The sequence below is a fragment of the Lampetra fluviatilis genome, chromosome 37 (genome assembly GCF_964198595.1).
Source record: "Lampetra fluviatilis chromosome 37, kcLamFluv1.1, whole genome shotgun sequence".
NCBI classification, from domain to species: domain Eukaryota; kingdom Metazoa; phylum Chordata; class Hyperoartia; order Petromyzontiformes; family Petromyzontidae; genus Lampetra; species Lampetra fluviatilis.
In genome coordinates, this window is record NC_136311.1 from 5,961,584 (window position 1) to 5,986,909 (window position 25,326).

The window sequence follows — 25,326 nt, forward strand, 5'->3', positions numbered from 1 at the left end:
GCGTGTAGAATAAGAAGAGCGCTTGAAGGGATCTCGAGTTCTGTGAACACTTTCTTCTAACGGTCTTAACGATAACAAACGCGGTCGCACTTCTCTTTGAGAGTTGCGAATGGATTATTTGTCTCAACAAGACGAGATCAAAGTCCACAGTTGTAATGAAACTGGTAAAAAGGGGGCATTCATCCCACACACATTTACAGCCTCTATTCAAATGTAACTGTTATATTGTAAAGCATATACTGTATGAAATTGCGTTTGCATTGTACGGGGTCCAATGTTTTATAAGGAGTATACTCTTGCCAATCACATATTATAATTAATCGGCATTTGAGTGGCAAAGTTGACTGTTGATGAGACCCAGAGGTTCGAAACCAGAAAAGACTTTGCTTGCTTCGGTTAATGCTGCGAGATAATATTGGACTGGAAAGCCAATAGGATAACTAAATAAAATGTGGGAAGACAAAATAAAAAAAGGTGTCAGTTTTGTTGCCAGATAGAAAGGTAAAAAACCAATGATCATATTTTTTACTGGCAAATGAGGTTCCAATGGTGTAAATGCTTACCCCGAGCTCTCATACTCTGATGGTCAGAGGTGGGACAAAGTCATTGTTATGCAAGTCCAAGTCGAGTCGCAAGTCATCAAATTCATGACTCGAGTCTGACTCGAGTCCAAGTCACATGACTCGAGTCCACATCTCATAGGTGGGACAAAGTCATTGTTATGCAAGTCCAAGTCGAGTCGCAAGTCATCAAATTCATGACTCGAGTCTGACTCGAGTCCAAGTCACATGACTCGAGTCCACACCTCTGCTGATGGTGCATTGTCTTTGAGTTGTGCGCCTTTTGGCGTCATCTGGTCCAACACCATGTGAGACTAGGCTCTAAGGAAAGCTGTCTCGGGTGTGGACCAATCAACTTCAAGGACAGTGCATACATTATCAGAGTTATGTTTTTTGCTTGCATTATGGCTGCAGGTATTGTGGTCTATGCAAACATGACTCCTTGTAAAAAAAGGTGTCAGTTTTGTTGCCAGATAGAAGGGTAAAAAACCAATTATCATATTTTTTACTGGCAAATGAGGTTCCAATGGTGTAAATGCTTACCCCGAGCTCTCATACTCTGATGGTGCATTGTCTTTGAGTTGTGCGCCTTTTGGCGTCATCTGGTCCAACACCATGTGAGACTAGGCTCTAAGGAAAGCTGTCTCGGGTGTGGACCAATCAACTTCAAGGACAGTGCATACATTATCAGAGTTATGTTTTTTGCTTGCATTATGGCTGCAGGTATTGTGGTCTATGCAAACATGACTCCTTGTAAAAAAAAGGTGTCAGTTTTGTTGCCAGATAGAAGGGTAAAAAAACAATTATCACAAAATAACTTATTTGGTTTTACCCATAATGCAATGCGCATGACTTTCAAACACAGCTTCTACAATGATTATTAAAGATATTTGCATTTACATGTTACCAAACATAATTTTGTGCATTTAATAACTCTAGAAATCCTTTTTAGGTCAGTGAACATTTAAAGTGAAACAATGAATGGTTAGATCCTACATGTATGTACATCTGTCAATATACATATATTCGAGAGAGAGAAACCTAACTCAACCAAAGCAGAGAGTAGTGAGTGCTAATTATTGTTTTTGGATCCAGGGTGTGATTTGAAGAACTAAATAAGACGTAACATTGAGTCTTGTTATTTAATCATATTCATGAAGGCATACAATCAAGTTATGAATGACAATGTTAAGCACGACACCATTGGCCTTCCGACTCCCCGACAATGGAATATATTACTGGTAGGAACCTCTTGGTTACACCAGCCCACAGGAGATTATTGTGTCCGTCCATCCGTCGTGCAGGGAGGGGCTGGGTGGGGAGGGAGGGGTTGGGTGGGAAGGGAGGGGCTGGGTGGGGGGGGTTTGGCTGGGTGGGGAGGGGAGGGTGGGGAGGGGCTGGGTGGGGAGGGGAGGGTGGGGAGGGGCTGGGTGGGGAGGGTGGGGCTGGGCGGAGGGTGGGAGGGGTGGGGCTGGGTGGGGAAGGGCTGGTCACCCCGTGGTACCCTTATAAAACTCAACGTTTAACCTACTCACACCGGCTTGTGCCCGCCCTCACAGTCGGGCATATTTGCGGAATACACCACGCCGCCGTTGACCCTGGCCATTGACCGAGCAACCCAACGTTCCTACCAGCTCCCTCCGCAGGAATGTGTTTAACAGGTCACGCTTGGGGCTCTATGCTCACAAAGATCCCCACCCCGTATAGCCTGCAACAGACTGCAGGGGCAAGTGCTGTTAGCGAGTAGCACCTACGAAGGCCGGAACGGCACACGGAGGGGGTGGGTGGCCAGCACCACGCCCGGCCGCCTTTGTCTCCCCAGTGGCGATGTTTACACACCGCACCAGGTACTCATTTGAGGCCGAGTCGATGCTAAACAACACGCGGCACAACCTTAAAACGCTACGGGGAACGAGGAGCATGAACATTTTTGGACAACAAAGTAATAATGTTTAGTGACACGAGGGTTTTTTTAGTGTGTTATTGTATCCGAGAGAAAAAGATCTTGATGTTTTCGTTAATTGGCATTCTGGAAATATTGAGATTTGCAAAAGATAAGTCTTGGCCTTAAAGGGCAGGCTGGAGTTTCGTAAATATCAACGTAGTATTTCTTGGTCAGACGACAGAAACAGATTTTTTTTTCATCCGACAGTTAAAACAACCGTTTTGTATTAACGTGACATTTTATGTCTGAAGTGAACCCGAAGCAACAATTTGATACCTTATTTTGGCGAGCAGACCTTAACTAGCCTTGCACATCATATCAGTGATTTCCTGATGGATTTTTTTTCAGAAGACCACCACTACTTTGAATATCCTTGTATTTTTTTTTCTTTACAAACACCGAGACAGAAATGTATTAAACGGCTAATAAATATGCGATACACGTTTTTGGTTTTGAAACAAGGCATCGGAGTCGTTGCACGTGTACATTTCACAGGCTTTGTAATCGTAGCACTTTGGCCCCATGAGGTTTTTTTTCTCTTCTCTACTCAGTAACGCTGTCAGTTGCTCGAGGGAATTTGTTGACGGCAATTAGCTCACTGCACGATGAAGTTCAATTTCCAGCCACGGTCTACATCATCGGTAAGTGATATCCATCCGTACACGTACTCGTCAGCATGACGAAGTATGGCCACACCACCCACGATGGAAAGCCTTCATCCAACAATGGATTTACAAAGCAATCTAACTTTTTTTTTTACGTATTATTCCCATAATTTGTCTTGTATGATTATAACTTAGTTACCGGAGTGGTTAAGTTGGAAAGCCTTGGTCCACCAGTGGCTTAATAAAGCAGTCATTTTTTTGTGAAAATGTTGTTACTCCAACCATTTGCCGTTTTTTTTGCGATTACAAACCAATGCACAGCATCACACTGCAGTAATCAGATTTATTCTTTCGATTCTTAAAATCAAAGTTTGTTGAGTTTCATAAATAAAACTACTGGCGAGCCCAACGTATATGCAATACTCTTTGCGACACGTAAAATACTGCACACAACAACCACTACCCCATTTGCGACTTTGGTGAAGTGTAAACAGTTTAGTCCGAGCAATATCCGGTACAATAAACAGCAAACCAGTACAATAATCGGCAAACAATCTGGCAATGTAGTAAAATCTTTCTTCACTAACAATTAAGGCACCCCCATTACAAGCACAAACATGGCACCAGTACTACGCAATGATGGAGTAATTCATTTAAAAACACCCAGTTTCACTATACAGCACACAATGGCTTTTCTGATGGCAGCCAGCCTACAACCATGCTCATTGCATGAGCCCTCTGAATGCTCATTAAGCATTATTAGTATTATCATTATTGATCAGTTGTGCCCATAGCTTAGACACATAGCATATTCAAACTATCTGAGATCACTTTTGGTGACTTAACACATTTAAAACGATGACCCGGTCATTTTTTTTTTACATTTAATGCAGGTGCACTTTGGAGTTTCACGACATGTGAACGGGTAGGCAATTTTTTTTTCTTTACTTAACGATTTTTGAACGTCAGATTCTCTTCCAGCTTAGGACTTTGAATACAGAACTGTATATTATTTTTTAAGTTAATGCTTTCGATTTTAAACCCAACATCAAAATACGTACTGTTAACATATCTAGGCTTTCGCAACCAATATAATGTATAACATAGGTTTTTTAGTTTAGATCGCGTAAATATAAATGTGTCGTTAAACCCGCCACCACCCGACGTCATCACATCTATCCCTCTATTTAAGGAACGAAACAGGAGGATTTCTCCACGAATCTGGCTGTCGCTTGATGAAGCTAATTGTAATTACTGGTGAAATATCGTACCCAGATTGTAAATGTTGTGGATTTGCCCTCCAACACACCCGTGTGCTGTACTAATAACCAATTGGCACGTTCTGTTTACGTGACAAACCTTACTAATTGGCTGTATCGTGTGGTGGCGGGTTTAACGACACATTTATATATTTACGCAAATCAACCCCAAAAAAAGCCGATATTATGTTAACCTACCGATTAATGTCGAAATCATTTCCTTCATTGTAATATGGCTCTGACGTCACGGGTACATTTCCTCCCTATATCCGTGGGGTGTCCTGGAAAAAGTTGATAATCGCCGGCTTTGTTTAGTAAGATTATCCACGTTAGCTTCATTGGACATTTTATTTATCTATTCATTGCATCATCTCCCCGCAAATGGCTGCACAAATGAAGTTGATAAATCACTTTTTTTATTCCACTTAATCTGCCTACTCTCAACAAAAGCCGTCTTTCTGCACAATAAGATGTTGTGGATTTCTTTAAGGATACCCCCCATCCCTTACCTTGTCAAAGAAATTTCACATTCTTGACAGCAAAGGGGAGGCAATTGTCCTGATGTATCATGAAATGGCATTACTCACCCAGATATGAAATGTAAAAAAAAAGTTGATGGTAAATTGTTTGAAGACCGTATTGATTGCAGATATTTATGCAATTACGGTTCCTTCTGAACGTATTAATTGCATATTTATCTGTTCTTAAATTAACATTGCGTTGTCTGCCCTTAATTCAAAGGTCATATTGAAACAAACATGTTTAAAACAGACACGTTATCGGTTACTCATCCAAACACAAAAAACGTAATATTCAAAACGATGTAAAAACCTAATTGGTAAACAATCTTATTTTGTTTAGTTCACCCCCCACCCCAAAAAAAATGACATGTTTTTTTGTTTCAAGTGTCAACAAAAATATCATTGGTACAATATTTCCAATAAAAATTACATCACGGTATGTTATGAAGCTTGGCAAATGCACATCACAGCGCAATTCACTCTTTAAATATTGTTACTCAAAAAGGCCAGGAGAGGGCTCTTAGTACAATATCACTTTGATTACACTTCAACTTGTCCTTCCAGACCTACGCATTCATAATATTCTCCAGTTTTCTTTCCAAATGCACAGCTAATTATTTTTCTTCCCATGGGTCCAATAGAATTATACAAACCCAAAGAGTGGGGGTAACAATAGCATGGTATGTCTTGAAAGTGCAAGTCAAATCAAAGTGAAATAAACAGCTGTACCCATGTCTGGCAGTTGACGACATAGAAGCCACTCGGATAAGTCATGTTCTTATCTTGTGTAAACATACGGACATTTACACAACTCGTAATACGTTTCAAATGTCCCCGACAGGAATCGCCACGTGGTCCTCAAGAAGACTCGTCCCCGAAGCGGACCTTGGAAGGCTTCCTAATCGGTCTTCCACACCTTGTTGAGAGCTTTCACCACCTCCTCGTAGATGATGAAGACGATCGCGACATCGAGACAGACGCGGCCCAAACGTGGCACCGTGCCTTTGAAAAACCTTTAAAAAAAAAGAGAGAAACTCATTTTCACATTTTAAGGTGACAGCTCCCCTCCCCCCCGTTCTGTTCACAATCTCAAAATGTATGTAACATCCTTGGCACTTAAGATGCTATATGCAATTAACTCTGGATTTCTCTTTTCCATGGGTGTAACCACGTGCGGTGGATTATCCAGGTCTCAGACGAAATGTGCCCGTGAAACAATTATAAATATCGTTGGTGTACCCATTTATAAACGCAGCTTGGACAAAGTGGAACTGAAGAAACGTGGCCATTGTTTCAACTGCGGAACCAGGAGATCGAACATGCGACCTCTGGATTGCAAGTTCAGCTTGCTGACCATTATACAAAGGCAGCATCATATCTCACTTCTAAATGTGATCGTGCGTAATAATCCGAGGGTGGCACGGTAAAACTTACGCCCTGGGACCTTCGTACTTGAAGATCTGGTAAGCACAGTCGTACGTGCTTCGGTATTTGTGAGCTTGCAGTCCCTAGAACGAAAACAACAGAGAAGCGATGCACACGTGTAAATACCACGGGAAGATAAAATCTGGATGCGTCGTTCCAAATTCTAAAATATGAAAATGCGGCAGGCCCATATTGTGACGTCGGAATAAAATATTCTGTTAGGGGCCCTGTCGCAAGGCTCATTAATGGCACACAGGAAGATGTTGTTCTCTTTGTTGATTCTATTCTGATCTGACGTATTGCCCCATTACGTGACTTCATCCCGACGTCTCAATTTTTTCCACTTTTCTCTCCAAAATGTTCCGTCCTCTCCTCTCCTTCCTCTTACCATTTTCCTTCTTTCCTCCTATTTTCATAAATCACACCTGAAGAACACCGCGATTCAACACGTGCATTCAGCAAACGTGTATTCATGTTTACTTCTGTATTGTTGTTTGGAAACCATCAACAGAATACACAATTTCTTTTAAATTCTGAAACCCGACCTGCATGCGAGTCTTGATGACATCGAGTGGCGTGTTGCCGAAGACGCTGGCCGCTCCGGCAGTGGCACCAAATGCGCCGGTAACAATGGGGTTGATCTCCTTGTTGGGGTTGTCACCTGCGTGAAATGTCGGGCAATAACAAACACAAACGTGAAGTCGTATGGGATGCGTTCATTGGGGGAAAATATGAAGCTGGAAAGTGGCTCGGTGGCTCGGGGGTGACGGCACCAAGCAGTATTATTGAGAACTCTGGACTAACACCCAGGTGGTAATGTGTGGTTGAGCATGTATGTATGTATGCATGCGTGTTGAATTTCTTTCGCACCGTACGTAGCTAATCATGTTAATCGGAGGTGCGGGGAAGGACAACACACTAGCACAGGGAAATAAACTGCTCTACAAATGGATTCTTCAAACAGTAAATGACCTCCAGAACATCTATTTTGATAATTACCCACATTTTCGAGTTACTATCAGTATTGACTTGGCTGTATTCATGCCAATTTTTTGCATTGTATCCCTTCTAGAAGATCACTAGAAATCATGTCGCTCACTCGCTCGGTTGCGATTCTCTACAGCGTATGGATGAGATGGCTGAACCAGATTCATCACTCAGAGCCAAGAAAAACTTGAAAACTTATCACTTGGTCTCCTAGAACAACATTTAAAGCCATCGATCTTGGAAAAAGTGGGCTTGCCTTCCGAGTAATTAATATCAAGGGTCTGGCAGATGGTCTCTTATTGATGGTCTCAGTGATGTTACCAACGACAAGACACAAACATTCAATCGAATTAAATTTAGCTCTTCATTTTATTAGACTGAATTTTGAAAAAAAATAATGTTTAAATGTTCATTTTGACAGCCCATGCAGTTAAAATTTCTCTGCGGAAAGATGCACCCCTGGCGTGTGGATAAAATAGATCCCTTGAAGGGATCGCAGGAATAGTTCTGTAATGTCTATTTCCACGGGGCATTATTTTAAGAATGAGGTAATGCACTGCTTTTCAAGATATCTGAATGTATTTTTCTTCCAATGTCATGATGCTGATAGTGCAGTTGGTACAGTAAGAAAATTACTATTTTTTTTACAAATAATTAGCTTAAGAAACAAAGGCATTCAACATATTATACACACAAAAACAATACGAACAGTACCTTTATACCAGTTCCTGAGTGACGTCATGACGTAAAATCGGATGGCCTGGTTTGAGCCTTGCTTGAGCACGGTGGCAGTGAGACCTTGGTACGTTCCTTTTATTCCTGAATTGGAACAACACATTCTGACTTAATACGCTGCTGTACAATGAACGCGAAGGTTATTACTCTTAACGATTACAGTTAACGCTACGTTCATTAGAGTCCAACAGCACTGTGACATGGCCGAGCGGTAGTGGGTTTAACTTGGTGTTGCAAGGGTTCATGGTTCAAAGCTGTTGGCCACCCTGGTTATTACTGTGCAAGTATTAACCAAATAACACTATGAATTTTTTATTTATTTTATTTTACCAGGTAAGGCCCACTGAACTGTACAGCTCTTTTTCAGAAGCGACCTGTCCACAAATGATAGCTCAACGAAGCGGCTTATCATGTGGAAATGTATAGCAGCCAAATACTCGAAATGCATGTTTGATTCCAAATGTAGAAGGAAAAACCGGAGGACCCGAAGAAAAATCCACACGACCATGGGGAGAACATGCAAACTCCAAATATACAGGCATCAGGCTCGGGATCAAACCCACGACCTCCTGCATACCAGGCGAAGTAGTTAACATCTTGCCACCGTGACGCCAAAATAAATATGCGTCACCTGCTATCACAGTAGACATTCAAAGAATCTGTGACGTTATTGGACGAAAAAAAGTGTAGGTCATGTGTGCCAGAGTCATAAACCAATTTAACAAATTTGATGAAACCACATCATAATATCACCCCCCCTCCCCCAGACTGGCATACTATCACCGTCTGTGAAACAGCACTTCTGTAATCACCATGTACTATAAGAATGGCGTGGGCACCAAATGCTCCAATCATAATAATTATAAGAGTGCAATAAAAAAAAACACACATTACCCTGTTTCCGCACGATCTCTCGCACGCCATGGAAAAAGCCACGGTATTGGGGATTACTAGAGCACTGATCATGAATGAACTTCACCTGAAAAGCGAAAGAACATCGAAATTAAGTGCCGTCCACTTCAAGCAGTGAAAAAATTCAACAACTATTGTTCAGCAACATCAAAGAATCCTGAATGATGATGATCATAATAATGTATTTGAAGTGATTGCAACTGTGACGAAACTTTATTGTTAGTCAACTATGCTACAGGGCTGATGGATGTAGCCCGTGAAAAGGCTATTTGTGGAAGAGTGCTGTTTTGTAACAAGCAGCTACAAGAGAGGAGAGGCGATGCACAGCTGCGTGAGTGCATGCCCATACCTTGATGGTCTCCATAGGGCACACGACCAGTACAGCCTCGGCCACGCCAGCTCCCAGCCCACACAGGAGGCCACGTGTGCTGTTCAGCTTGCCCTGGTCATCCCGCATGTGATTGCTAAGGAACTCAAACATTCCAAACCTGCGGGGGCACAAAAATAGGCGCTTGAAATGTTTCCAGAGCACGCAAGCCTTGCTCCAATGTATTATCCAAATGTATTGAGGAAACCAAAGAGAGACTGTAGACAACACACGATGAGAGACACAATGCAAGATTCACATTCCGTGTCTGCCCAAAGATACACTGCAAGATTTAGTCCCGTGTCTGACCAAAGACACCATGCAAGGTTCAGTATGTGATTGTCCAAAGATAAAATGCAAGATTCAGTCCGTGTCTGTCCAAAGGGAGGAAAACGATGTGCAGCCACGATTGGTCCCATCATTCATCTGCATATCCATTAACAGAATTTCATGGTTCAGCGTGGCGGCCGCCCCGGTTAATACTGTGTGTGTATTTTCATATGCTATGCACCGTCTGCTTCACAGTGAACATTAAAATCCCGTGATATTTAGAGTAGGCCACGTGTGCTGGCATCACGGTCCAAATTTCTAAAATTACCTGCTACTTACCAAATTGGGTAAAACTACAAAGCAACATCGCCCCCTAGTGGCAGACTATTCGCGTCTGTGAAACAGCCTTGCGATACAAGAATGTAACGAATAGCAGATTTACTCATTTTATTTGATGGCTTGATTGAAACATGCGTCTCGTAGTCTGATTTTTTTTACTCCAGAACCAGAAGTAGAATAATGATGAGCCCCCCACACGCACGCTTGTCTTTCTAAAACGAAACCATTTTTTATTTTACCAGGTAAGGCCCACTGAGCTATAGAGCTCAGACCCAACCTGGCCACGTATGAGAACTCAACAAAGTGGCTTGTCACGTGCAAATTTAGTGCAGCCAAATACTTTCAACGCCTGTTTGATTCTAAATGTGGAGGGAAAAACCGGAGGAGCCGGATACAAATCCTCACGACCACGGGGAGAACATGCAAACTCCAAAAATACAGGCGTCAGGGTCGGGATCGAACCCACGCCCTCTATATACCAGGTGAGGTAATTAACATCTCGCCACCGTGGCATCCTGTGTACACAGCCACACATGTGAGACATTTCCGCAGCTAGCTAGTCTTATTTTCTTTTTTAAAAATTATACCTTTCATGTTTGACCCTTCTCTGTGACCTTTATTAAAAGGATAGACACTTTTCTTGAAAAACATGCCAAACAAAAATATATCTGTTGAAGGTCAAATAAAATAGCTTCAATTTTTTTTTATATATACCTGCCTGTTTTCAGCTGAAGCTTGCAGAAATTTACGTCATGATTAAATGCCCTGCTCGAGTCAATTGCAAAATGTTTCCTCCTCTCATAAATCAACGCAGACCGGAACAAGCAGCCATGTGAAGGCGGAATAGCATCAGCTAAATTGATTATCCACTCCTAAGGCGAGGGGATCTCGGACCCATTGCACAGTTCTTGTGACGGAGCGACTATCACGCGTTGCTGCCGCAGCCAATGCAATGCAATTGCCCCATTACATTGGGCTATGAGTGGGCTTCCAGAGAATACAGTCAAAAGATGCTTAGAGTAGAATTTCTTTAAAATGAAGAATTTGCAGCAACCGTTTTCATTGCATCTGTAGTTTAGCTGCATCTTTATATTCTGAGAAACCACTTTAATTGTTTTGACTTTTGAAATGCAGTATATGGCCCAACGCCGCAGGCAAGAAGAAATAATGGATGTCTTTCATGACAAAACTGCCAGGCCTTCCGAGAAAAGAAATCACACTGCTGTAGAAAACTACAGCTCTTAGGCATGCAGTGATTCATGTGTTTCAATACACCATCACAATTCAGGGTGACGAATCTTTTGAAGCTTTGGCTACGTTTAGTTTTTGTTCGTACTGTCCCAGTTTGTACACACGTTACATTTCACCAGCACGACACCCCGCCTCAACGATTCAATGAATCGTCAAGATGAATCGAATCGATATTTTTTGCGTTTGGTTTTATTGCGTCTTTTGTATTTCTAATTGTTTTGTCTCATTTGTACAGTTTTTATTTTCTGCTCCATCGACATAAATGCAACACTCCCCTTTGCATTTAATTTACATAAAATGTAGATAATCAATTATCACGCGCACATTTCATGCACGAATTGGGAGCGTAAGAATCTAATGCGCCGTTACATGCCTGCTACTTTGCATTGTCAGTCTCATATTTTCCATCTCACTTGTTCCATTATCTGCCGAAGGAAACATTACACAACCCTGTAGTGTGCCCTTATTTAAAGGGGGTGCCATACACAAATACACAACGCTCAGGGGGAGGGCTCGGCACGGTCAATGTTAAATAAACAAGACCCGGCCTTCAGTCGCGAGGATGCTCAGCCCCCCCCTGCGGCAACCCCTATGCTCAGTGGCTGTAAACATCAGCATGCAATTTGTATACAGTATCTGTAGATGTACAACAAGCCCGGTCCCTTGACAATCCACTGCTGGATGGAAGGCCTCCCCGCACACTGTCTGCATCTGTAAAATTCTTACAAATCCACAATCTCTTCTCACTCCTGCACACGAGTTGATCACGTCGCTCCGTCTCCGCCGTGGTTGTCCTCTTGGGGGTTCCTTGATTTGGCTCCGATTCTGTCACCAGTCTCGTCCATCGGCGATCATCCCATTCTAGTGTTGTGAAAGATTTCTCTGCGTTCGGAATAACCAGCCAGGTGGCTCAGTGGTGGAGTTCGTGGCTCGCAACCGTTAAATTGTTCAATTACTGGATCATGAGTGATGGCGATGGCTTCGTGAGGCCTTCATCCAACAGTGGATTAATCATGGCTGAGGATAGTGGTCATCTCGCATACCTGACCGCAGACTTGGGTATGGAGCCATAGACCAGCGAGCTGAGGCCACGGTAGAGGCCTTTAATCCCATGATCCCGCACTGTCTGAGAAACACAATCGCCTAAAATGGGAACACAAATTCCTCGGTAAGCATCATTAACAGACGAAACAACACGTGACTGAAACATTGAGGTGCTATGTAAATACAACTAAAACTCTGATAGCCAACAAAATAACTCAATATTGGGATCATTAAAAATATGGTCAAAACATTCATCATTCAGTCGTAGGCTGACATTTCAGGCAATGACCTTATTCTCTTCTCTAAAGGGCCGTTGCATGGAATGTAAGCCTACTATCTAAATATATTTCCATTAGCCAGAAGTGGTCATGATAAGGCAGCACTCTATCAGAGCAGGTAGCCAAGTGGTCGAGCGAACAGTCCACAATGAGACGTATGCAAGTTCAAATCGTGGTTTGGATTGACTCTGCTCATCATCCCTCTAGAGTTCATAAACTTGACACCACTTTGTGGGGAAGTCAACAATGGTTGTCCTTGGGATATACTCATCCCCGTGATAGGAATGTTACATTTACACCACTGGCTAAAGGCTTTAATCAGGAGATGAGCATCACCTCATTGCTCATTCGAGCAAGAAATCACTTTTAATTCAATTATTAATGTGACGTGGGGTTTTTTCCCAAATGGGCCAGTGCACCACTGCCATTTTTGTAATTCAATTTCAAACGGCTTTTGCGCGGTACCCGAAAACAAGATTATCTTAAAGCGCGTAATCACCAATGCCTTTGTAGCGCGGTGGGTTTGCTTTTTCGTCGAGTTGCAGCTGCGTTTTCACGTATTCGGTCGGAAATGTGATGCAGATTTCAATTCCTCCGGCAATCCCACCTGCAGCAGCAACAACAACAACAAAAACAACATTTAATTTCATACCCAGTGCGTTAATGCAATTCATATCAAGCCAACCTTTCATAGTCATCAACATAAAATAATTAAAATTGATATGGCGTGAGCACTTGCTCTCCGGACGAATGGATTACCTATAAAACATCGGCAGTCAATTTGGCATAACATCGGCAGTCTGATTTATATCACAGGGTGGAGAGATAACATTTGGGTCTGTGAAAGCTGACAACACGGTCAGGGCAACTGTCAGAAAACCCAGGCTGTGGTGTCAGTCCGGCTAAAGGTCGATGGTTACGAATGTGGTCAACGCTGTCAATCACTGCCGTGGCATCTACAGGATTTCCACAAGGACAGGCAAAGCAATCCTGGGCTGGTGGTGGCAACAAAGCAGCCTTTTGATTTACTAAGAGCCTACACAAGTCGTTTTTTTTACTTGCCAAATCAACATGATGCGTTTCAAAAGGGTAACGCGAAATAGCGCACCCTCGTATGAAATGTACCACCGTGTAATATTATTGTTTACAGTATTTTGTGGTAAATGCAAGAAAAATTACATACAAGGTTGGATTATATTTCAAACCAATGAGTCAAGTAGTAAATATAGAAATGTCCTTGTATTCATCATTTCGTATATTTGTCACTCTCCACTTACCAACCAATACTGAGCAAAGTGGTGACGCATGGTCAAACAACAACCCCCATAACTGACAGTGTGGGAAGGCTTATTATAGCAGTGGACTAACAAAGGGCTTCTTGGTTCTTTCGGTAAAGTCACGTAGAAGGGAAATAATAAAATAATAATGACTTTACCGAAAGAACCAAGAAGATGAATCCCTGCAGTCACGAAAGCTTTAAATCGAAATTTAACAAAGGGCTGTAAAAAAATGCTGTACCAATCCCATATGAAATCGACATGTATGCTTATACAGTATGTATAGCGTAGGCACAAATATGATACACTACACACAAAGGAACATGCATCCATTACAATGGGAAACAACAGATTCCTCATATATCTTTTAACAGGCTCATAGTTTTAACAGGCTGTTGGGTGAAGTGCTGGTTAGTGAGTGCATCTGAAGGCTGGCATACTGCAAGCCAAATCGCATGTCTCCCAAAGTCACATGTCTCCCAAAGTCACATGTCTCCGTACTCTTTGGTTCTTTCGGTAAAGTCACGTAGAAGGGAAGTAATAAAATAATAAAAATAAAACATAATAAAATAATTCTCACGACGTTTCAGCCACAACGCAAGCAGCCGTCTTCAGGTGGAGAACAGGTCTGTCAAGTAGAGAGTCTTACTCTGTCTAGTAGACAGAGTCTGACTCTGTCTGACTCTGTCTAGTAGACAGAGTCTCTGTCTAGTAGACAGAGTCTCTATCTAGTAGACAGAGTCTCTGTCTACTTGACAGACCTGCCGATGATTACACATCGCACGAGGTACATGTTTAAGACAATGTCGACCTAGGGGAGGCCAAGAATTCTGTTCAGTTTTCGTCACTGATGTTGGCCGTGAGTGGGAATCGAACTTGGGTCTATAAAGCAGCATGATAACCACGACACCACAGCTCCTAGTTAACATGCAATGAACACACATAGTTGAGAATGCGAAGGCAGTGGCGCACAAGCATAAATAACAAAACCCCAACACCGCTCGAGATGGAAAACAATGCAAAATAGGCAACTGTTTAGTACAAAAATGGCCCTTATTTATATACCAGGGCTAGAGCCCAGCTAGCGTGCGTGAATAATGGTTGAAGACTGCACTATACAAGACCAGGGGTGGGGAACGTCCGGCCCGCGGGCCGTATGAGGCCCACGAAATCATTTGGGTCTGGCCCTGCCAAGGCAACCGCAGGCGGGACTCGAAATTCAATAACTCTCGGAGCAAACCTGGAAAATCAGTTGCGAGTAGCAACATCGTCAATACCAGCTAACATCACACGCCTCACCCAAAGAGAAGCAGTTCCAGCCATCGCATTAGAGGCGAGTTAATTAAATGTTTGAACCAAACGTAACAGGCCATTTTTTAAGTTGATAATTTTGTATGGCCCGCGAATGATGTTGTAAACATCCAAATGGCCCTTGGCAGAAAAAATGTCCCCACCCCTGCCATACACCAATGGGACCCTGATTTCCATGTAACGTTCATCATTTTTCCGGATTAACTTCATTAACTTGGCACATGAACAATCTGTGTAATTGGCACATGGGGCCGTATATTCATCTCTCTCTGCATCGTCATTATGCAAAGCACGTGACAGCACACAATGGTCCCATGTCCGTTGACACAATAGGCTCGCTTCTCATTGGCGGAGAGAGTGAGGCGAGCCGAGCTCGTGCCCACGCGCGCAGCCAATCGCGTCGCACCACCGAGCCGCAGGCACCCACGCGCCACCAGACCACAGCCACACCCCCCACCACCACCACACAAAGACAAAGATCCCCCGTGTAGCCTCATACCGCTGGGGGGGCAAGTGCTGTGAGCGAGTAGCAAGCCATGAAGGCCGGTACGGGGCACGAAGGGGGTGGATGGATGGCCAGCAACCCCAGTGGCGATGTTGAGACACCGCACCAGGTGTTGATTTGAGGCCGAGTCGACCTAGAGGAGGCCCATGACCGGTTCCGATAAGCGTGACTGCTTTTGACCGTGGTCGGGATGCGAACTCGGTGTCGCCGTGTTCGTAGCGCAGTGCGCTAACCCCTGCACTACCGCTCCCCGCACACCACCAGTCACCCTGCCACATGCATGGCAGCCCCATAACAGTGATTTAACCAAATCATTCTTCATAAGCATAAGTGGTCACCCAACAGCAAACGCGGCAGCTTTTAAGTTAATTTGACGGCGCAAGGCACGGAATTGTGATGCACAATGGGAATTAACGGTTAGATAAGTGGCCTCGTGAAATCCATGGATATTGTGTGTACTGTTGCAATTATAGTGGACTATTACCGCAATGCCATCAAATAATTTAATTACGATAGGATATTTATGTATATTAGCGTTTGCACAACATGTCTCAATGACGTTATACGCATGCATATTTAAACTGTTGTGACGGTAATGGTAATACTATGCTGTAATGCAATGCATTAAGATGCAGTTAAAACATTTTCAATATTTTAAATGGAATTTAAATTTTGCAAACCCTCAAGGACGCTCTGTTTACTAACTGTACCGTTCTAATTATGCAAATTCGACTGGATGCTTAAGTTATTTATAGTAATTTTGAAATCACCTCCATTTAACCACTGCCAACGCCTACACATTTTGTATTTGACAAAGGCAGAGAGAGGCCTTTTGTACTCAACTAGTCAACTGTACAGGACTGTGTGACTGGTTTGGTAACTCGTTCAATGTTATGTTTGAGCCAGGAAAAAGTGCAGTGTCACGCAATGCATGCGTAAAAGCATCGCTTCACATACACAGAAACACATCCTGTGGCGAGCGATTACTTTAGTTTTATGAGCATACACGTGACAAAAGTGAGTTGGTTTTGGGAGGATAAGTCCCTAGAAAGGGACGATGGTCATCTTGGAGAGGCCTTCATCCGGCAGTGGATCGATCGTGACTGGTGATGACGATGAGTAGTTCACACAACCTCGTGCGAGTCCTTTATTGTTTTTGTTTGCAAACAGTACAAGTTGAAAGTTGGCTTTGAACGGGACACGCATAATGACCGGCTTTGCGAGGTCTTCATCCGGCAGGAGATTGATTGTGGCTGATGATGATGATGAGAATGTTGACGAGTCCGACGCAGAAGCACGTGTGGCACTCGACTGTAATGCCCGTGTTGGAAGTCCTTGAACCAAGGTTTCCACTGTCCATTTGAAGAACAGTTGGTGCTAATTTAGAGCGCACACACACCTCCACTACTACGCCTCGCTGCCCCTCGTGCCCTTGACAGCTGTTCTTAGTTGGCACACATCTACAACTTGTTGACCAATATTGCATACTGAACAATGCCATGTGTGCAAATACGCGAATATGATTAATGTGCGTTAAATGCACATGATAGCTCAGCAATATACAGTACTTTTATACTGGTAGGAACCTCCTGGTTACACCAGCCCACAGGGGATTATTGTGTCCGTCCGTCGTGCAGGGAGGGGCTGGGTGGGGAGGGACTGGGTGGGGAGGGGAGGGTGGGGCTGGGTGGGGAGGGGAGGGTGGGGCTGGGTGGGGAGGGTGGGGGGGCTGGGTGGGGAGGGGCTGGGTGGGGAGGGTGGGGCTGGGTGGGGAGGGTGGGGGAGGGTGAGGCTGGGTGGGGGGTGGGAGGGTGGGAGGGGTGGAACTGGGTGGGGAGGGGCTGGTCACCCCGTGGTGCCCTTATAAAACTCAACGGTTAACCTACTCACGCCGGCTTGTGCCCGCCCTCACAGTCGCCCATATTTGCGGAATACACCACGCCGCCGTTGACCCTGGCCATTGACTGAGCAACCCAACGTTCCTACCAGCTCCCTCCGCAGGAATGTGTTATATGCTCCGTACTTGCGCACAGGGAAAATCACGGCACGCATTCAAGTCCACACGCACACATACATTGCCAAAGTGTTCCTTTATTTTTAGACAAGTTGAACCCATTGAGGCAATGTGTGCCTATTTCGCAAGAGGATACAGGTGAGAACACAAACAATATGTAAAGTAGAATACAACGTCACACACAACTGACTCATTGGGAAGGATGCAGCAGATAGGGTAGGTTAAATGGTTATAACGCGTGAACATCTGCAGAAAAAATAATGACAGCTGCAAGCATGCCACAAAGGTTGCGTGAGCACGAGCGGTGAACTTGTCAGGAAGGATTTGTGACGGTCGTACACGTGAGAAGATCTGTAAAGATTATTGTATTTTAATAATGCACAGCAGAGCGGAGTGAAAACGGAGTTTCCATTGCCATTTGGCCACGCATTGGCGAGTCGCACCACGGTTTTGGGGCCGTCCATAAATGACGTCACGCGATTTTGGACGATTTTTTTTACCCCCCCCCCCCCCCCCTAGTCACACGGCGTCACAAAAAGTCAGACCCCTCTCAAATACGACGTTACAAAGCTCTGCCCCCCCCTCCCCCCCCCAAAAAAACATTCTTCAAATCGCTTTAAACTATTGTCATTATAGTGCGTATTTAATGTGGCGCTGCTTTCTGATGTTGTAGGAGTGTTGTTATAACAATTAGTGTTGTTATAACAATTCTATATTAATTTAAAGTTGCGCATTTTGATGCGACGTCACATTTCTCAACCCCCCCCCCTCGTCACACATCGTCACAAATGTCTGACCCCCCCCCCCCCCCTAGGTGCGTGACGTCATTTATGGACGGCCCCTTACCACGTGTTGCTGCGACAGGTAGGAGGGAGGTTTGTCTGCGCGTTCGCCGGTGAGATGCGTTCACGCTTCTCATCGTTTTTGTGATGCAGAGGCTGTAAGACGCTGCGAAATTTTCACTACATGTTCACTTGCAGGAAATTTTGCTTTAACTACGAAGCTCGCCCACCCTTCAATGTGTACAATTTGTCAACGTACGTATTTAATATACTGAATACACTTGCGATATGCACAATTAATCCAGTGCCATGTTGTGTGACAAGCCTCGCTCTGCTAACCAGACGCATCAAGGTCAAAACCGGTCTAGAGTTCACTTGCTGCATCAAATGTTGCCCAATAATTTTGGCGAGCAAAGCCAGCCAATTAAATTAATGGCCCACCCAAAAAAGTATGGTGCAGTTTTATGAGTGAACACAGAATGTGGTTCAGCATTCGTCACAGCGTGCGCAATAAGACACATCAGGACACCACAAAAGGCATTGAAGAGTTTGCCAAATTAGCCACCAGAGGCGCTTTCTACAGCTCCCTCTAGTGGAGACCCGTCCGCCAGCAGTGACCTGAGCAGGCAATTGCAGGGCTTCACCTTTGACTCTTGGGACAAAACCAGGTGTATATAATGCATTAGAATGCATCACTAAAGCCATCGCAGCACCAGCGAGCCGCACCCGGATGCCCTGGGTGTTGATTTCACTCGTACAGGGATGTAAACACTGCCATGTGGATGAGACCCCCCCGGTATTCTCGACTATGTCGACGCAGCGTGTAGCGGAGCGTGGTTTTTTTTTTCGCGAGGCCACGAACCACCTCAGTTATTCACCGCCTGAAGCTCCTCGAATGTGGAAAACAGAACAACTTAATGACCCTGGATGAACACATGAGCCGGTTTGCACCACATGCAAGTGGGGGAGAGCACGTTAAGTAGATGATGGGAACACCACCGGTGAACGCGTAAGGCTGCAACAGAACTATGAACTCTATTTAGAGCGATATAGCGAGTTTGCCGAAGCGGCCTGGCCACAACTGATAGCTCAACTTACTGGGGCGTATCGTGTGGAAATGCATTGCAGCCAAAAACGTACTCGAAACGCACGTTCCTGAATGTGGAGGGGGGGAAAAAGCGGTGGACCCCCAGTAAAAAATCCACGCGACCACGGAGAGAGGACACGCAAACTCCAAACATGCAGGCGTCACAGGGTCGAACCCACGACCTCCTGCATACCAGGCAAGGGATTTAACATCTCGCCAGCGTGGCGCCCCTGACTTTAACAGAGTTGGAACAAACTGCGTGGTGGTGGTGTGAGTGCATCAGAGGTGCGGACAGAACCACGGGGTGTGACACGAATGTAACCGGGGCGTGAGTAATACACCTCGGGTGACAACAACGTCGGTCGTACCACTGGGGTTGAGACTGTACACAAGCAGGCTCTGTCAAGTGTGCCAGGAATGTGACAATATCGTGAGGAGTGTGACAGTGCCAGGATGCGAGTGTTTTCCAGGAGTGTCAACGATTTGCAGTACAGCACCGTAGCATAAAGTGTGTGAGCAGTGTGGGCAGTAGTAGGAGACAGTGTGACGACGAGATGGGAAGAAGTGTGAATGAGTGTTGGGGGGTAGGAGTGTTGGTGGTATGGTAGGAGTGTTGGGGGGTAGGAGTGTTGGGGGGTAGGAGTGTTGGGGGGGTAGGAGTGTTGGGGGGGGTAGGAGTGTTGGGGGGGTAGGAGTGTTTGGGGGGTAGGAGTAATGGGGGTAGGAGTGTTTGGGGTAGGAGTGTTGGGGGGTAGGAGTGTTGGGGGGTAGGAGTGTTGGGGGGTAGGAGTGTTGGGGGGGTAGGAGTGTTGGGGGGGTAGGAGTGTTGGGGGGGTAGGAGTAATGGGGGTAGGAGTGTTGGGGGGTAGGAGTGTTGGGGGTAGGAGTGTTTGGGGTAGGAGTGTTGGGGGGGGTAGGAGTGTTGGGGGGGTAGGAGTGTTGGGGGGGTAGGAGTGTTTGGGGGGTAGGAGTGTTGGGGGGTAGGAGTGTTGGGGGGTAGGAGTGTTGGGGGTAGGAGTGTTTGGGGTAGGAGTGTTGGGGGGTAGGAGTGTTGGGGGTAGGAGTGTTGGGGGGTAGGAGTGTTGGGGGTAGGAGTGTTGGGGGTAGGAGTGTTTGGGGTAGGAGTGTTGGGGGGTAGGGAGTGTTGGGGGGGGGGGTAGGAGTGTTGGGGGGGTAGAAGTGTTGGGGGGTAGGGAGTGTTGGGGGGGTAGGAGTGTTGGGGGGTAGGAGTGTTGGGGGGTAGGGAGTGTTGGGGGGGGGGGGGTAGGAGTGTTGGGGGGGTAGGAGTGTTGGGGGGGGTAGGAGTGTTTGGGGGGTAGGAGTGTGACAGTACCCGGAAGAGCGTGAGCGTGCCAGCAGTAAATCTATGCAGTGTGATGCGAGTGAGTGTGAGTGAGTGTGTGGCCAGTGCCGAGTGTGGCCAGTACCACGAGGAGTGTTTGGTGCACCGATGCGAGTGTTGCCAGTGCGAGTGAGGAGTGCGAGTGGGTGTGAGTCAATGCACCATGCAGAGTGTCTAGCAGAGGAGTGCGTGTGGCCGGTACCACGAGGAGTGTTTGGTGCACCGGTGCGAGTGTTGCGTGTGTACCAGCAAGGAGTGTTTCTTTTTGGAGGGGGGGGGGAGTGTAAGGGGGTGTAGGGGGGGGGGGTCCTCGTTACCGGCCAGGATCGCTTTGCCCGGGTGCGTGAGCTTCTGTCCGCCTGCAGCGGCGGCGGCGGCGAAGACGCGGGATCGCCCCGGTGACAGCGCGCCCGGCAAGACGCCTCGACCTGTCGTCAATGGCTTCATCGCAGACGGGGCCTGGAACTTGGTGGAACCTGCAGGCAGCATTGCAGCGGGGGTGTGGGTGGGTGGGTGGGGAGCCTGCAAAGAACTCGTGGGCTCGTGGTTCCGACTGGGAGCGAGGGGGATGCGTGAGGAGGAGTGGCAGGAATTCGTCTCCACGGGGAGCCGGGAAGAGCCCCGGTGTGGAGCCTTCCGCGCGTGCTCCGCCTCCAGTGCGGAGCCACGCCCCCCTGTCCCGCCCCTCCCCACCCACTGAATATATTAACGAGGGTGGGGGTGGTGATGCGTCGGGTAAAATAGTTCCCATTTAATTGATTTTTCGGGTTTTTTTAAAAATATATAATTTGTGATATATTTGTTTTGGTGTCCAGTTCATGGTGTTTCTGACATAAACGTGTGGTGTAGTGTAATGTGCGGATAAGATTATAATGGTGACTAAATTATTGATCTAATCTCTACTCTTAGCTTTTTTCGGTAAAGTCACGTAGGTAAAAATAAATAATAAAAATATAGGAAATAATTATAGAAATAAAAATTATAAATCACGACGTTTCGGAGGTAACACAAGTCTCCGTCATCAGGTGGGACCGTCACAGCTAGATTTACTAGCTCTTGATACAGTAAATCTAGCTGTGACGGTCCCACCTGATGACGAAGACTTGTGTTGCCTCCGAAACGTCGTGATTTATAATTTTTATTTCTATAATTTTTATTTTTATTATTTATTTTTACCTATGTGACTTTAACGAAAAAACCTAAGAGTATGAATCTTTGCAGTCACGAAAGCTTCAAATCTAGAATTGATGTTATATCTCTAGAGTGGATCTGGAGATCCCCGTAGTAAAGTGGAAAGCGTCATTGCCTCTAAAAGTTGCGAAATAAAATATCGGCTGCACCTTTACATTTAATTACATGACAGTGCTGTAGTCCAGAGGATGCGATGAAGTTACTGTACACTGGAATTAAATTAATGGTGGTAATGGAATTATGATGATAATGATAATACAATTTAGACTTAAAACTTTCGTGACTGCAGGAATTCATATTGAACCAAAAATATGATAATACACATTTACAAGGCGAGAACATCTCACCATGTCTGACGTTTCTTTAAATGCCTAACATTTCGTTGTTTGCCCATTTCCGTGATCGCTATAAATATTTACATGTGAATTTGTGCAAATGTCAATCTCACCAAGTCTGACGTTTCTTTAAATGCCACACATTTCGTTGTTTATCCAGTCCCTTGATCGCTATACATATTTACACGTGAATTTGTGCAAAGGGCAACGGTGGTGATGGTCACGGGATTAACACTCAAAGCAGAACCCAATCATTGCCTTGGGGTTTCATGCCTGGTCGCGGCTGTGGTACGGCAGCCGTGCCGTTGTGATTTTGCTGCTATAAAATGTCCACGTGATAATAAGCCACAAAGTTGAGCTATCATTTGTGGCCAGGTCACAGGTCAAGTTAACGGCTCAATGGGGCTTTACCTGCAAAGATAAAAACAAGTGACCTTTGCTATGCGCTCCTATCGCGTTTTTGTATCGTTCTGTGAGCCCTGCATCCTTCTGGACATCTGTGAAAAAGAGCTTCATGGCTCATCGGATTACTCCCCGTATTAAAACACATTCCTGCGGAGGGAGCTGGTAGGAACGTTGGGTTGCTCGGTCAATGGCCAGGGTCAACGGCGGCGTGGTGTATTCCGACTGTGAGGGCGGGCACAAGCCGGCGTGAGTAGGTTAAACGTTGAGTTTTATAAGGGCACCACGGGGTGACCAGCACCTCCCCACCCAGTCCCACCCCTCCCACCCCCCACCCAGCCCCACCCTCCCCTCCCCACCCAGCCCCTCCCCACCCTCCCCACCCAGCCCCACCCCTCCCATTTTTGGATACACGACGGACGGACGGACACAATAATCCCCTGTGGGCTGGTGGAACCAGGTGGTTCCTACTAGTATAAAGATTCTGATTCAAAGATCGGGTGAAGGTCGGAAACCCGGCTGAGCTTTGCGTTGCCGCTCCACAACCCTGGGGAATTCTCCCTCTCAGTGCCTCCACAACCAGAATCTAAATATGTATTTATACCGGAGGAATCCGATGAGCTATAAAGCTCTTTTTCACTGATGTCCAGTAGGGGCTGCTCAGAACGTTACAACAACAAATAATAACAAAAACAAGACAGTCGTGCCAAGTAGCGTAAAGGAAATGTAAACAATTATGCCACTTCTCATCTAGGCCACGATGTGGTGCTTTTCCACCACCAAACTGACGTTTCTATAAACTAAACTCTTAAACTATTTACATTTTACCAGGTAAGGCCCGCTGAGCTATCTATATACAGTAGCTCTTTTTCAGAAGCGACCTGGCCACAGATGCCAGCTCAAATTTGTGGCTGACGTGGAAATGTATAGAAGCCAAATAATCTAGGCCACTAGGTTAGCGCTTTTGCAACAAACTTAAGTTTCTATAAACAACTCTTATACAATTTTAATTTTACCAGATAAGGCCCAGTGAGCTATATATCTATTTTTCAGAAGCGACCTGGCCACAAATTATAGCTCAACGAAGTGGCTTTTCATCATGTGGACATTTATAGCAGCTAAATCCTCTGAACGCACGTTGATTCTAAATGTGGAGAGAAAACCCGGAGGACTTGGAGAAAAATCCACGCGACCACGGGGAGAAAAGAGAGAGAGAGAGAGACACGCAAACTCCAAATACACAACAGGCGTCAGGGTCGAGATGGAATCCACGACCTTCTGTATACCAGGCGAGGGAGTTAACATCTCACCACTACTGCTATTAAACCACTCGGCCATCAGGTGGCGGTATTGCACCAGACGGATTTATTTCTTTCAATTGATTTTCACATGTGTATTTTAATCATTATGTATTAAAAATGTCATATTTTTGGTAAGTAGTGGAGTTTTGTTTTTGCATTATCTGTGTCCGGAATTGGATAATTGATGTTGTAATAGGGTTTTACCCTTTTATCTGGTACAAAAACTAACCACAACACAAGCAGTCAAAATACTTTTTGTTTGCATTTTGACTGCTTGTGTTGTGGTTATTGCAAACATGATCCCTTGTATAAAGGTGTCAGTTTTTGTACCAGATAAAAGGGTAAAAACCTATTACGATATTCTGCTACTGGTAAAGGAGGTCTCATAGTGGATAATTCATGTGCAGCGTTGTGTGATGCAATTGCATGAAATGACGCTATATAAAATGATATTATTGAACTGAAGTTTCCCTTTTCTACGAGAAAAGCATCGCATCCAACGGCGCTCATCTTTACACAATGAGCCGGTGGCACGGTGAAGCATGTCGTTTCTGTCTGGCCACACTGACCACAGGCGTTAAGAAGAATTCTTACAGCCGTCTCTAACACTAACACACACACACAGATGTGTGGCAGATGGACAGGACATAGGGGAGAGGTGGTCGTCCCAGTCCGGTTGGTTCGTCGCTACCATTTATTCCACGCTTTAATTTAACTCACTCTGTCTGTTGTTATTGTCGTTGTTGTATCCTCAAATCTTGCAACTCAGTTTTAACCCACTTCCCAATGTGGTATCGACTGCAAACTTGGTATACTTATGTCATACTGATGACAATACTATATTCTATCATTAAAAATTTAAAAAAACATATTTTTAAATATTCATTTTTACATGTTATGTTTCGGCTTGGGTCTAATTGTCCACGCTCAACTGACGTTGGCTGTAATTGACCACGGCTCCTTACGTTATGGCAAGCTTCGGGGCCACTTCCTTGAGTCGTGGAGTTCTTCCATTACTAGTACATTTCATAAAAGCGTGTTTAATTTTTTTTTTATATTACTTATTCTCAGTTTTACCCGCTAGCGTCCAGTTCGCACGCTCAACTACCCCGTGAGCGTGAGGATGGTATGCCGTGGTACGTTCCTGCCTGATGCCTAACTCTATCCACGGGTTTTTGGAACAGCTTCGGCATCAACTCCGCGACGCTGGTCGTTGATAGCGTCAGCGGTTTTGTCGGGGCCAGATTGCGACACCTGGGGAGGGTGTGAAATCTTACCCGG

General features: G+C 45.2%; 1 protein-coding gene across 1 annotated transcript; it reads right to left on the minus strand.

The window, feature by feature from the left end:
* Nucleotides 1-1,688: 1,688 nt before the first annotated feature.
* Nucleotides 1,689-21,453, minus strand: LOC144945285 (tricarboxylate transport protein, mitochondrial-like). Its single transcript, XM_078873683.1, has 9 exons — nt 21,134-21,453; nt 12,998-13,105; nt 12,220-12,319; nt 9,299-9,437; nt 8,932-9,016; nt 8,017-8,121; nt 6,861-6,976; nt 6,325-6,398; nt 1,689-5,903 (listed from the first exon to the last, which is right to left on the minus strand). The coding sequence occupies exons 1-9, from the start codon at nt 21,303-21,305 to the stop codon at nt 5,789-5,791; spliced, it is 1,014 nt and encodes a 337-aa protein (XP_078729809.1). The 5' UTR covers nt 21,306-21,453; the 3' UTR covers nt 1,689-5,788.
* Between the last annotated feature and the right edge of the window lie 3,873 nt (nt 21,454-25,326).